The 15099-nt window shown below is 39.9% G+C and overlaps 2 protein-coding genes across 4 annotated transcripts in view; both read right to left on the bottom strand.

Moving 5' to 3' along the window:
- Positions 1-15099, bottom strand: part of LOC131673252 (uncharacterized) — a 1160519-nt gene that overhangs the window by 946514 nt on the left and 198906 nt on the right. The window lies entirely within an intron of this gene.
- Positions 3216-3671, bottom strand: LOC131673355 (piggyBac transposable element-derived protein 3-like). Its single transcript, XM_058951280.1, has one exon. It carries the CDS (start codon positions 3669-3671, stop codon positions 3216-3218), a length of 456 nt encoding a protein of 151 aa, XP_058807263.1.

Below are 15099 nucleotides of genomic sequence, written 5' to 3' on the forward strand. Positions count from 1 at the left end.
TGTCGAAAAATTGCCAATAAATTGACGTTATCTCTCACGAGATGCTTAGGAATACGCGCGTACGTTTGCGAGAGATAGAAACAATCGACGCTCCTATGTCTGCCCATACAGAAGAAAGCGCGTACATTGTCCTGTTTCTCACAGGCGATGTCGTCGAATATCATAATTGAATTAGGCAATGCATGCTCGGGATCGATCACGGATTCGTGCTCCTTGAACGGAAAATACTTCACTCCGTCTATCGGCTTTAACATCTCTTCCAATAATTTATACTTTGGCTGATCGAGCGATTTCGAGTACACTTAAACGTTTTCGAATCTAACGCCATTGGGGTGAGTGATAAGCGCCAAAAGACTGTTGGTCTTGCCACAGTTGGACGGACCACAAAAAATAGCTCTGATGCTATTCGGCAGTAAATCTCCGTGACGCTTTGGTACCTTATCCTCCCGCACGATGACGTCAAAATTTTCTACGGGAAGTTTCACAGTTTGTTTCTTGAAATTCATACTCACGAGACAGAGTTCGAACGATAACTGACCACATGGCTATATATATACCTGTTTTTATAGTTTAAAACGTTAGTCGTGTGTTGGACTTAGTCGAGGAATGATCATATGCAAACGTCAAAGAGCAAAGAAAGGACGAGGATTCGTCAATAATATCATTAATAAACTTCCATTTGAACTCCATATTCCAGGCTATCAATATTGCGGACCAGGAATTAAGTTACAGACACGTTTAGCTCGCGGCGATCCAGGAATCAATCCTCTCGACGCAGCTTGCAAGCAACACGATATAGCGTACTCGAAAAATCGAGAAAATATCCAGGCTAGAAATATCGCAGACAAAATTTTAGCTGAAAAAGCGATCAAAAGAGTCTTCGCTAAGGATTCTAGTTTTGATGAGAAAGCAGCAGCTTACGCTATATCTAACGCCATGAAATTAAAATCAAAGTTTGGTGTGGGTCTCGCGAGGAGAAGAAAGAAAACCAAGACGAAAGGACGCAAGAAAACGAATAACTTAGTTAATTTGAAAAGCGTCATCAAAGCGGCCACATTCAAATGGTCCAAGGGTAAATGTGCGCGCAAAGTCATCGGTTCTGCTTTGAAAAAAGCTCGTACAACCGTTAAAAAAGCTGGTGGAAAAGCAAACATCAATGTTCAACGAATTCTGCCAATATCAACTAAGATGGCTGGAGCTTTGCCCTTCCTTATACCACTTTTTGCAGGCTTGAGTGCAACTGGCGCTCTAGCTGATGGCGCCGCGGGAATCGCAAAAGCCGTGAACGATGCAAAGTCTGCAAAACAGCAATTGGAAGAGAACAAGAGACACAACAAAACGATAGAGACCATTACTCTGGGAAAAGGCCTGTATCTCAAACCTTATAAAAAAGGCTATGGACTTTATCTCAAACCTTATCTGGGATTTTGGTAATAATGCCATTTGTCACATGTTTGAAGAAATTAGGTATGAGCTGAATGCTATAGAAATAGATAAATGTAAGAACGTTGGTCTCACAACCGTTATATAAGAACTGGTTATCTCTCACTCCAAGTCAAACCTTGATTGCCGAAAATGCCGGATGGATAAATACCTTACAACAAGAGGACCGTAATATAACTAATGCGAATGGCGACTTTGACATTTTGATTCCTCTGAGCTTCATACTTGGATTCGCTGAGGACTATCGCAAAGTGCTAGTGAATATGAAACACGAATTAATTCTCGTAAGATCGAGTACTGATTTAAATGCAGTTTATCAAACGAAGAAGACCGTGGCCAACATTGAAGCTTACCAAGAATTCAAGATTAATGTAACACGTCTCGAATGGCTTATGCCCTAGGTGACTGCATCGAATGCAAAGAAAATACGTCTACTCGACTTTCTAAAAAGCGAACGAAGTATTTCAATGAGTTTTCGTAGTTGGGAACTGTACGAATATCCAACGCTGCCTGCAAACACAAATCACGTCTGGACAGTTAACCCGTTAACGTCCACAGGACACATTTTTTAAGTTTGAGTTTGATTTGTTACCTCGCAATGAATTCGAACTCAAATAACTTAAAACTAACCGTACCCTATGTTTTCGAGGGTGCTCTTTCGAATGGTGATGATCAGAAGTCGAAAAAAAGATTTCTAACCTCTAAAAAATCAAAATTAAAAAAAAAAAACGTGATTTTGAAAAAAAAAATTTTTGTTTAAACTGATTTTCTGGAGCCTATACATTTTTGTATCGGTCTAAAACCGGTTAGAAAGGTGTCCTCGATATCTGAACTAAATGTTAGGATGATGACATTTATTTGAATAATTTTTTATCTAAGCAAAATGACGGCCGAAATAAAAAAATTTTGTTCTAAACTTTATAAATTTTTTTCTCAAAAAGTATAGGTGTTAGCAAAAAATTTATAAGAATAAAAATATCTTAAAATTGGCTAAGAAATACTCTTAAATTTTTTCAAAACGTTTTGAAACAATTTTTGATTTTTGAAAAATTCAAAAAAATGAAATTTCAAAAAAGTTGAAAAAACATTTTGAAAAAATTCAAGAGCATTCCCTGATTAATTCTAAGATATTTTTGTTCAAATAAATTTTTAGTTAAACTGCATAGTTTTGAAGAAAAAATGTGTGAAATTGTAAAAAAACTTATTTGTATATTTAAAATAATGAGCAACAAATAAATAAAAAGGCCGAACCAATGGGATTTTCGGTTCTCTAATTGTTGTGCCTGTTAGCCGGCGATGGTACATCACCGTTGTCCATCTCTTACCACGGGGAGGTCGACAATAGAAAGAGACATTTTCTTTTTTTTTGTTTTTTGCCTTGTTTTTTTACTTTTTTTTTTATTTTTTTTTGTTTCTCGCCTTATTCAAATTTTTTTTATACTTAAATGTTTTGGATAAAATCTGATAACTAGATTTAATTGAAACTTATAAAATTATTTATGAAAATCAAGGAAACATGTAGAACAAAAATATTTTTGGCAATCAACGTAAAATTCTTGTGTTCTTTTAGAACATTTTGTGAAGTTGAAACATTTCTTTTTTGCCATGACTTTTTGGTGTGTGTGAGATTGTCGATTATTGGTTTCATTCAAGTATATTGATGCTACAGCTAGTGCAATGTCTTTTATGGTTACAACTTTTTTACCACACACCAAATTCTTGAGTACGGCGGCATTTGTAATTGATCCTTGAATAATTCTCATTAAAACTACTCAAGTCCATTTTTTCGACCTAATACACGGCAACAGACTGCTACAGTAATAATCATGTTGGTCTACTCCACCCATAAAATTGTTGTACAAATTGAAAGCATAAGGACAAGGTATTTCAACTTTACCATGTTCATCTTTAGAATATCGTTTTGCTGAAGACAATGGAGTAATGCCACAAGCCGTCGAGAGCAATGAGACAATTTTAGAGTCCATGACTGATATGTAGTTGACACCACTATTTTTGTCATGTTTCACAAAATATGTTCCTCTCTTTGATTTATTATTAAGATCAATAGTGACTCCGCTTACTCTATTTGCTCTCACAGTACCTGTAGCTCGAAAACCAATTTTTCGTAGATGAACGAAAAGATCTGGTGAACTAAAAAAGTTATCGAAATAAATGTGATAACGACTGATCTTTCTTGGTGACACAGTTGTTAGGAGCCTCTGGAGCATTTGTAGAACAACGCGGCTACCCAAAGCACAATTTCTTAAATTCTCTAACTGCTTCGAAGGGAGATGGTTTGATCCTTTCCCACAATATATATCAAAATCAAAAATAAATCCTTCTTTATTGCAAATAGCCCACAGTTTCAAACCAAAACGTACAGGTTTACCTTTCATAAACTGCTTCAAGACTGTCCTACCATAAAATTTGATCATACATTCATCAATTGATAAAGCTGTGGAAAAAATCGCAAATTGTTGGCAGTTTTTTCGAAAAATATCTAAAGGAACACGTATACGCCAATCTCTATCATTTGCATTTTTGTCTTCATTTTTTGATAGCTTTATTTCTGATTTTATTTTTTCAAATTTTTGACGACTCATGGCTAATTTTACTAATTCGCAGACTAGAAAAGGATTATTTGACCAGTAATCTCTCTGACTTTTTCTTGAATTAAAGATCGATAAAATAATAATTCCTAAAAATGTGTTCAAGTCTTATAGAGTAAGATCACCACCATTGCATACTGTTGCTTCTACTATAAATGCCTTTAATTCAACAGAAAAAAATAATTCAAACAAATCAGTCAGAGAATAATCGAGGATCTTTTTACGATCAGATTCTGAAAGAAAAACTTCACATGTTAACTTTTCCCCATAAACTTTTTCGCCATCCAACCACTCATAAACATGGTTTGGTTCTAACTTCTTTTGATTTTCCGAGTAGCTATCAAGAACTTGATTGTATAAAGTAGTAGGTATAAGATTTTCAAGGAATGAGCATACATCAAGGTGATCATTTTCATTTTCTGAATTTGAATCAGACTCAGAATCTTGAGAATCGTCTAAACTGGGAATCATAATGACATCTAAATTCTCGTCATTTTCTTCGGTTTCAATATCATATTGTTGATCAGAATTTTTTGATCGTTTTTTGGGTGGCATTTTTCCGACTTCACAATAAAATAATTCTACTATTTTCTTATAAGAATATGTAATAATGCAATAAAAAATTATTTTTTAAGTTATCTAAACAACTAAAAATTGTTTCCGAACTCAATGAAGAAATAAAAAAAATTTTTAGAGCTTTAGTAATCATCAAACTACTTAGTGTAAAGATAACATATTTTTACATTTTATACAAAGATTCTTTTATATATTTTCTGAAACTAGTATAATATTATGTGAAGCTGACAATACGTTGACAGTTAGTTATCAAAATAATAATTTAAAAAACTGATTTGAAATGCATGAAGATTAAATTGTATCCAACTATACAAATAATATATATGTGCTTATAATAAATATATAATAATAAATAATAAATAATAATAATAAATATAATAATAATAAATATAAATAATAATAAATATGTGCTTTTTTACAAATTCACGTAATTTTTTCTTCAAAACTATGCAGTTTTACTAAAAATTTATTTGAACAAAAATATCTTAGAATTAATCAGGGAATGCTCTTGAATTTTTTCAAAATGTTTTTTCAACTTTTTTGAAATTTCATTTTTTTGAATTTTTCAAAAATCAAAAATTGTTTCAAAACGTTTTGAAAAAATTTAAGAGTATTTCTTAGCCAATTTTAAGATATTTTTATTCTTATAAATTTTTTGCTAACACCTATACTTTCTGAGAAAAAAATTTATCAAGTTTAGAACAAAATTTTTTTATTTCGGCCGCCATTTTGCTTAGATGAAAAATTATTCAAATAAATGTCATCATCCTAACATTTAGTTCAGATATCGAGGACACCTTTCTAACCGGTTTTAGACCGATACAAAAATGTATAGGCTCCAGAAAAACAGTTTAAAAAAAAATTTCTTTTTTCAAAATCACGTTTTTTTTTTTATTTTGATTTTTTAGAGGTTAGAAATCTTTTTTTCGACTTCTGATTATCACCATTCGAAAGAGCTCCCTCGAAAACATAGGGTACGGTTAGTTTTAAGTTATTTGAGTTCGAATTCATTGCGAGGTAACAATTCAAACTCAAACTTAAAAAATGTGTCCTGTGGACGTTAACGGGTTAAAACGACAAATCAGTTGGAGAAACCACGCTACGTCATCTTAGCCTTCCAAATCAATCGAAAAAATGAACCAAACTCTAACTCTAGTATATTTGATCATTGTAACATCAGAAATGTAAAACTGTACCTCAACTTTCAGTGCTATCCATACGGTATTCTCAACATTGATTTCAGTAAAAACCAGTACGCAATGTTGTACGATATGTATGCCAATTTTCAAAATGTATACTACGGTAAGGATGCCGAACCGATGCTCAAAAAACTCGAATATAAAAATTACATGCCACTCGTAGTGATTGACTGTTGGAAACAAAACGAATCATTAAAGACTGCTCCAGTAGATGTGCGCTTGGAGTTCGAAACCAGAGAAAATATTCCCGATATTGCGAAAGCTCCAGCACGCCAGATTCGTGAGCGCAATTGACCTCGCGAGCGGACTTTGGCAGGTCCCTCTTTCGGAGAGGGCCATCCCGATAACTGCTTTCACCATCCCCGGACTCGGGCTATTCGAATTTGTTCGGATGCCCTTCGGATTGGCTGGTGCCCCGGCAACATTTCAGATGTTGGCCGACAGGCTCATCTCGCCCGAGATGGAGCCTTATGCCTTCGCGTATCTTGACGACGTGATCATCGCTACTGAAACGTTCTCAGAGCATGTCCGCTGGCTCACGCATATTCTAAAAAGAATACGTGAGGCTAGCCTTACGATCAACCGCAAGAAGTCCAGGATTTGCATGACCGAGGTGCGTTATCTCGGCGTGCTGGTAAATCGCGATGGTACGCGCCCCGATCCTGAATGAGTCGCACCGATACTCGAGTACCCAGCCCCGAAAAATCTTCATGCTTTGCGCAGATTCTTGGGCATGGCCTCGTGGTATCGAAAATTTCTAAGCGATTACGCTACGATTTGTGAGCCGCTTAACGCGCTCACCCGCAAGGACGCCAAATTTGAATGGCAGGAGGCGCAACGGCAAGCTTTTGAGCAAGTCAAAGCCCTTTTGGCTACGGCCCCTGTCCTAGCCAGGCCCAATTTCACTGGCGCCCTGACAGCTTGCGAACGCCGCCTGTCGGTTACCGAGCGTGAGTGCCTCGCTGTCGTCTGGTCGACCGAAAAGTTCCGACCCTACGTGGAGGGGTATCACTTTACAGTTGTGACCGACCACCAGAGCCTTAAATGGCTCACTAACCTGAAACACCCAAACGGTAAGCTTGGTCGCTGGTCCCTCGCGTTGAAATCGTATGATTTCGATATTATACGTCGCAGGGGTAAGGACAACGTCGTGCCTGACGCGCTTTCACGCATGTTTGAGGCCGACGAAGTCGAGCTCGCGGCTACCGCTTCGTTGACACTCGAAGAGAGCATCAACGACCCGTGGTACCGCAAGAGGATGCAGGAGGTCCTCGAGCGGCCCACGGATAACCCCTATTGGAAGGTTTTAGGCGGCCGGTTATATATTTATAAGCCTGACCCCATCGTCGACGACCTCTTCGGAACCGATGACGACGCCTGGAAGCTCGTTATCCCAAAGGAAGACCGGGCACGAGTCTTATCCGAATGCCACGAGGAGCCGACGGCAGGACATCTTGGCCGCTACAAAACCCTCAAGCACGCGAGTCTCCGCTATTATTGGCCGAAAATCCATCATGACGTAGGACACTATATTAAGAATTGCCAAATCTGCCAGCAGGTCAAAGCCTTACAAGTCACACCAGCAGGATTGATGGGACGACACCTCGTCACGCGACCGTGGGAAATTGTGTCCGGCGATACCATGGGCCCCTTCCCGCGATCCGCGCAGGGCTACGAGCACTTGCTTGTCTTTCTCGATCTCTTCACTCGTTGGATCGAATGTGTCCCTCTCCGTAAGATTACTGGGAAAATCATCTGATGCCAACTGAAAGAACGTGTGTTTCTGCGTTTCGGGATCCCTAAAAAGTTCTTGTCTGACAACGGTACTCCGTTCAAGAATAAAGTTGTCGACGACTTTTTGGACTCGTTCGGCGTGATACACGCGACATGCGCCCCGTACTCGCCTAAACGCAACCCGACCGTCATGGGTCCCGCGGTCTCGCTATCGCGGGAACCTACGCGACCAGGCTGCAGGAGGCCATAGAACTTAAAGCCTACCTCCAGGAGGCGATCCCCGAATGGCGGAAGGAACGCGAGGCTCGCAAACAGCGCGAGGAGACGCGACAACGCTTACGAGAGGAGCAACGTCGAGCCCAAGAGCACCTCGAGACGGTGAAACGGCAGCTCGCAGCCTTGGGCGACCCACCGACGACCCACTCCCGGCGAGCTTCCAACCAGGCCATACCGAACGACCGGACGCGCTGCACGCCAGGCTACTTTGCCCTGCAAGGAGCCGCAGGAGACGAGCCGTGCAACGGCTGGGCCGGTCCCCGTCCCGACCTCTTCGGCAAGCGGGCTTGCTCCACTTGTGGCCTTACGGGAGTACCTCGAACCTCCGACTGCCCGAACTGGTCGAGGCACGAGCTCTGGAGGAGTGGCGGACAGCAGCCGTACTCATATAGCACGGTCGAAACGCGCCAACGCAGGGAAGCCTTCCTTCGGGATCGAGAAGAGTCGTCGGTCACCCACGCGGACGACGGCGAAAGACGAGGTGTATCCGAGCACTAGGTCTAAACCTAAGCGCTACAACCATCCTCGCGACCTCGCCCTTGAGGTTTTTCCCCCAAGAATCAGGCATTGACGCCCATGTTTTTTTTTCTCTTCTCGTTTTCTTTTGTCACGCGTTATTAGATTTGCGATGTCTTGATTTTTCTTTATCAATTAATTTTCCTTGCTTGGTGGAGAGAGACAGGTTTTTCGACCTGGTACGCCCTGCTACCCAGTCTGGGAAAGGGGCATATAACGAGCGGCCAGACCCTCGTTATGTCTCTCTCAATACATAATTATAATTATTCTTATATATATATAATTGTCTTATAATTATCCCACATGTATGGCAGCCAAAGGTAAGTCAGAGAGAGCACTAATAGAGGGCGAGCTAGAGAGAGAGAATTCGGGAGGCCGGCGCAACGCGCGCGAGTAGGAGAGTAGGGCAGAGGCACGCGATAAAGACTCGCTCTTGTACCGGCGACTTCGAAGCACGTGGACGTGTGACGAGCGGCTATACTCGTGCTTACGATCTTTTGTTATCCGTCTTTACGCGACTAACTTTTGTGACTGACATTTCGGTTGTCTGCAAATACGCGAGTGTCTACTCGGTGTAAGATACCGGTGCTGAGATTGCCCCTAGTGCCTTTGGCGGGCTAGTTCCTGCGACCGCGCGTGCGAGCCCTTAAGGCCGCCCGCCTCTTGACTGCACCCGAGCTATACACTGCGCGTCATCACGAACCACGTGCGAGGCTGAGGACATCGCCTGCAGGGCTAACGCCGAGATATTATTGTAAGTACCTTCTCGAATACATGTCTCTCTCGCTAGCTTTTCGCCACTCTCTCTCCCGCTTACGCTGCGTATTAATTTTGTATTACTTTCCGTAGTAAACTCGATGTTATTCGTATGTCTGTTTTCTTCTTTTGCGCTTCCCTTTTACCTATCGTAAGCAATCCCGTTCCGTCCGGCTTTCGCGCCTGAATTTTGTGATTGTTCCAAAGCGCCCATAGGACTACACGACGCTCTCCGCGGGCCGAGGTAACAGACGCTGCACCACAACGTTCCTGTTGCCGCTGGGCTAGGCTTTGCGCAGCCTATTACGAGGCCCACACCGAGCTGTTTCAATCCCCTCGTAATTTATATAACGACTGACCCGCGCTGGGTCAAAACCCTGTTATATTGTTAATAACTTTTGATATAATTAATGTATCGTCTCCAAAATTTGGGAAAAATCTCAGTTTTATGTGTACAACAATTGTGCCAAATTAAAAAAATAATCCGTAACCTAAGGGTTACAAGTCAATCGAAATAGCCAAAAATTACCCATATACTAATCATAATTAGTATATTTATTAAAATTCATTATCTTTTGTATGTATTAGCGCTTGGGCCCTCCCCAGCAGCAGCCGCCGGCGCCGCCGCCGCCGCCCCCCCCACATATCAATCGTGTGTGTAGTTAGTATACACAATACGGTATTGCCCGTGGTAACAGTGGCTGTAGCTCTAGCGATAGAGCATCGGCCTGCGGATCCGGAGGACGCGCGTTCGATCCCCCGATCCGTCCGTTTTTTTTCAGATAAATCTAAAAATTTTTAACACACGCGCACTACGCGCGCGTACACACACACACACACACACACAATAAAAAATCAAAACGCGTAACACAGAACGCGCGCGCAGTGCATAGGAATCAAATCAGTGGGAGAGGGGGAAGTACTGCAGAGAACGCACACCACATCAGATCAAGCCACATCAGATCAACTAAGTAGGGGAGGGGAAGTGCGTAGAACGCACCGGTATAACTCAGTAGGAGGAGGGGGAGGTGATGCGCGCATAGGAATCAAATCAGTAGGCTAGGAGAGGGGGAAAAACGCACGCCACATCAGATCAACTCAGTAGGGGAGGGAGGAGTGCGTAGAACGCACCGATATAACTCAGTAGAAGGGGGGGGGGGAATCGCCAGCGCATGGGCCGATCGGGGGGGGGGGGGGGAGGTGAGATGAACATGCACACGCTTCAACTCAGTGAGCTGATACCCCTCTGAGTTGAGGCCCCTCTCATTTACCTACTGTATTAATTTCATTGTCTATATACCATTAATTTTATTGTTTATTTATACAATTATAATGATAAATAAGGAAAATACATAATTGTTGATAATTACATTGTCTACTAGCTTCAAATAAATACATCTAAAGGAGGTGGGAGAGTATAAAGTGGGAAAGTATTTTAGTGGTTGGAGAAGCATAGAAAAAACATGATACTTCCTGATCTGAATGCGGATGAGGCACTGTGGCTCATTCTTAACAATCTATATAAAAAAAAAGAGACAGAAGGAAAGAGTGCAGCATTCACTCTATACGGAAAGTGCACGCTGCTAGAACGCATACTATTCATAGATATAGGCTGTTGAAGGAGACAGAGAGAGAGAGAGAGAGAGAGAGAGAGAGAGAGAGAGAGAGAGAGAGAGAGAAGCACCCACACTATTGGGGACGCGCCTAACCAGCATATAACTTAGCAAGCTCACCTCAAGCTAGAAACGCTATCCCCTTTCTCAGGGCCCACTACGCCAAGCCATTATATAGTTTACCGAGCGCCTTACCAACTTTTATAGCGTCTTATCTTAACAATCTCTATAGGATGAACCTACCTTGGCAGTCACTATTATAATTTATCATTTACTATGAAGGGGGGGATTCTCCCATGTCTCCTTCTTCTCCGTCTTCTCCTCCCCACTTCCACGCGTCATGGAACCACCCACGAAGCGTGCGCAGCGCGCACTCACGCATACGCAAACCCCTATGTATGTTTCAAGCCACCTGAACTCCCCACTAGGTGGCTCGAAACATAAATTTGATAAAACAGTTTAAAATTTTTTCTATTATCTGCTACTGTATGGTATATATATATATGTATGTATGTATGTATAAATAAGTAATATACCGGGTGTTCCAGACCATCCGTACAGCCATTTTAAAATCGAAAATTCGTGTTTTTGTGAAAAATGTTTCAGATGAAAGTTGTTTACGACAAAGGCGGCCATCTATCTATATAATTAGTTTTGACCTTGAACATCGTTTTCAAGGTCATTTGAAGGTCCAATTGTTTTTTTTTTAAATGGGAACCCCTATTTTTGACACCGAATTCGGAAAGAGCGGGAAATTTTACGTCCAAAACGGTATTTTTAAATTTTTTTTCATGGCCTTGAGAATGTCGATTTAAGGTCAAATGCTTGAAAAACTGCCTAAAAGCGTTTTTTTAATTTTTAAGATATCGCAAAATGACCTCTACAAAATTTGTTCAGAACGGAGTGGGCCACGCAATGCACCAAAAACCTTTAACCTTTAACCTCATTTTAAAGGTCATTTTAAGGTTGAAGTGTTTTTTGTAATGGAAACCCCTCTTTTTGACCCCGGATTCGCACATAGCGCGAAACTCAACATAATACCTTATCCAAACGTTGGAAATTATCGTATCCATTGGAAATTCCGATCGCTTTCCCTATGTTAAATTTCAGGAAAAGGGATAAGTCCATTCAATGACCTCCATTCAATAAGTTCCAAATGACCTTGAAAACGATGTTCAAGGTCAAAACTAATTATACAGATAGATGGCCCCCTTTGTCGTAAACAACTTTCATCTGAAACATTTTTCACAAAAACACGAATTTTCGATTTTAAAATGGCTGTACGGATAGTCTGGAACACCCGGTATATATAGCCGATAAATAAAATATCAAACTGCCGAATCAAATTTTTTCATTATAGAATAAGCTCTATGAGTTATTGTACTCAAGACGAAATGACTTCGTACATTAAAGCATGTATGGAGTGTGAGGACATCTAATCAATTGAAAGAGCCTTGCTTCATTACTTTAACCTTTTAAACTCCAAGAAAAAATGAATCAGGCTCTAATGCAAGCAAATCTGATCATTGGAACATTAGTAATGTGAGACTGTTTCTCAATTGACAATCCTATTCATACGGAAATTTTAATCTAAATATTGAAAAAAATCAGTATGCAGTACTTTACAATATGTACTCTAATTTTTAAAGATCAAATTACGGAAAAGAAAATGAACCGTTGCTTAACCTGTTAACCGGGGAAATCCCTTTCTAATTACGCAACATATAACGGGTGCGTCCTTTTCCACTAAGACGTGTATGAATGACGTATTACCATACTAGTAGTAAAATATACGTCCCGCCCGTTCCAGGGCGCAATATAAATATCGAGGACGTATTCATATGTCCTACCCATACCCGATATTGTTTACTTTGGAAGTATTTATACGTCCCGCTCGGTTAACAGGTTAATAAAAAAGATTTCATCGAGAAATCACCATTAATCGTGATAGATTGTTTGAAACAAAACGAATCTATCAAAAGTGTGCCTGTAGACGAACGCTTTGAGTTTGAAACGAGAGAAGGTTTTCCTAATAACACTAACTATTGTTATTCACAATATAGGTGATATTCACAATATAGGTTTTCTGTGTGGCTGACTTCTTTTTCACTCAAATCGACGAGCCCACAATAAGCATTTGTGACGTCATGACTTTACAAACATTAAGAGTAAATGTTTGGCCTTATCTCCTATCTCGCCCTTGTACAACAACGACAGGTCAAGTCTTGCTTCTTGTTAACTCACAACACGATTGTTGATGATATTTGTATATTTTGGATTACAAGTATTATAGTAACTGAAATCAAATCTTCTCTGACGTCACACATTCACCCAGAATTGATCTCAGATATCACCAGAGGGCGATCCATTATGGACTTATCCCTTTTCCTGAAATTTAACATAGGGAAAGCAAGTGCACTCAGCGCTGTGAGCAAAAGTATAAAGATCAGTGCGCACAATCATTTAGTCCCATTATTTTAGCAGGTCAACCAGGTTCAGATCTCTCTGAGGCTTTCCAGCCTTCTATCAGCGATAAAAGTTCACCTTTAACTACCAGTGCTTGCTTTCAAACTAGGAGAGTTTAAAGAGGCATTTCCAGAGGTTTTTCCAGTGGCCTTTCCAAAGGTTTTTCCAGTGACCTTTCCAGAGGTTTTTCCAGTGACTTTTCTTGAGGCTTTTCCAGTCACCTTTCATGAAGCCCTTTAGTATTATTTTTCAAGGCTTTTCCAAGAAGAATATCTAGACCTATCAGTGTTTGTTGCCAAACTTAGAGAGTTTCCTGAAGTTTTCCAGTGGATTTTCCAAAGGCTTTTCCAGTGAAATAACAAAGTGATCAGTAGCAATATTCCCAATCCTGTTTTAAGTCAACGCCTTCTCAGCTCAACCATCTAAGATTTTTTTTGGTTTCATCTTAACCAAGACTTAATCTAATGATAACAAACTTCTATCAGACAGTTTTGATAGTGAATAAGTATATTCACGCTACCCTTTCTGAGCCTTTAGATACATAGTTAATATACCAAAATGACAACGAGAGAGAGAGAGAGAAAGAGTATGTTCATGCCGTATGCCAATATGTAGCTAGTATATATACGTACTGAGAACTGTACAAGGTACACGTCGCAGTGACTCCAATGGTACCGGCCTGTCGACGCAGAGAACGCAGGTTCAATTCTCCGATGCATCCATTCATTTTTCTAAATTAGTAGCTAAGCCGAACACGTTACGAAGCGTTCCTTCTATATAAATTATTTAGTCGAACAGTAAAAAGAATAATTATAATGAAATTAATCTATTTATATGAGGGTTGTTCAATAAGTCCGTGACTTTAAATAATAAAACACTATTTAATTAAATACTCTTTCAACTTTATATATTTATTATAGCAGTTATCAAGCTTTTTCGAGCCCTCTGAAAAATAACTTTTATCAAACTCCTCAAAATATCTATTTTTCGTAGCAATTATCTCTTTATTGAATGAAAATCTTTTACCCGCAACCCAAATTTTGATATCGGGAAACAATAAATAATGGAAAAGGGCCAAGTCTGAAGACTAACGTGGATGAGGAGGTATTTCATAGCGTAAATCAAATAATTTAGTCGTTACAATGGAACTCGTTTGAGCTGGTGTATTGTCGTAGTAGAAAAGAACTTTTTTTTCGCCAGGTGAAGCCGCATTTCCTTCAGTATAGTATCAGATCTGTATGTAAATGAGACATAATATTCTCGTGTAATAGTTTTCTCGCTCTGTAGGTATTCTATTAATATTATACCACTTGAGTGTCAAAAAATTGTAGCCATGACTTTTCCGGCTGATCGTACCATCTTCGCTTTTTTCGGCGCAAATTTACCTGGTCTAGTCCACATTTTCGACTATTTTTTCTGGTGTATAATAATTAATCCATGTATCATTAACAGGAATGTTGCGTCACGAAAAATCCTTTGGATTACGTTGAAACATGCTCAAATATTGTTCAGACGCAACCATACGAGCTCGCTTGTTATGAACTGTGGGCAAGCGCTGCATTCATCCTGCAGACAACTTTCTCATGCCCAAAACTTCATATATTTCATGTGCATCCTACTGAAATCTTAATAGCCTCACTGATCTCACACACTTTCAATCGATGATTGGCGAGTACAATATCATGAACTTTATTGATCATGTCTTGAGTAACTTTGGACGGCCAGGATGCTCAATATAATTTGTGCTCTTATGACCACAACAAAATTCAGTAAACCACTTTTGAATCTTACCATGCGATTGAGCAGAGTCTCCATAATATTTATCAAGCTTCTCTTCAGTTTCTTTGATTGATTTTCCCCGTAGAAAATAATGTTAAATAAGCACACGACACTCATTTTGTTCGATAATTT

Source organism: Phymastichus coffea, unplaced genomic scaffold (assembly GCF_024137745.1).
Source record: "Phymastichus coffea isolate CEN01 unplaced genomic scaffold, Cenicafe_Pcof_1.1 PCOF00013, whole genome shotgun sequence".
NCBI lineage: Eukaryota > Metazoa > Arthropoda > Insecta > Hymenoptera > Eulophidae > Phymastichus > Phymastichus coffea.

Excerpts from the sequence above, each read along its gene's own strand:
- LOC131673355 (XM_058951280.1), bottom strand. The coding sequence starts at position 3,671 with ATGCTCCAGAGGCTCCTAACAACTGTGTCACCAAGAAAGATCAGTCGT.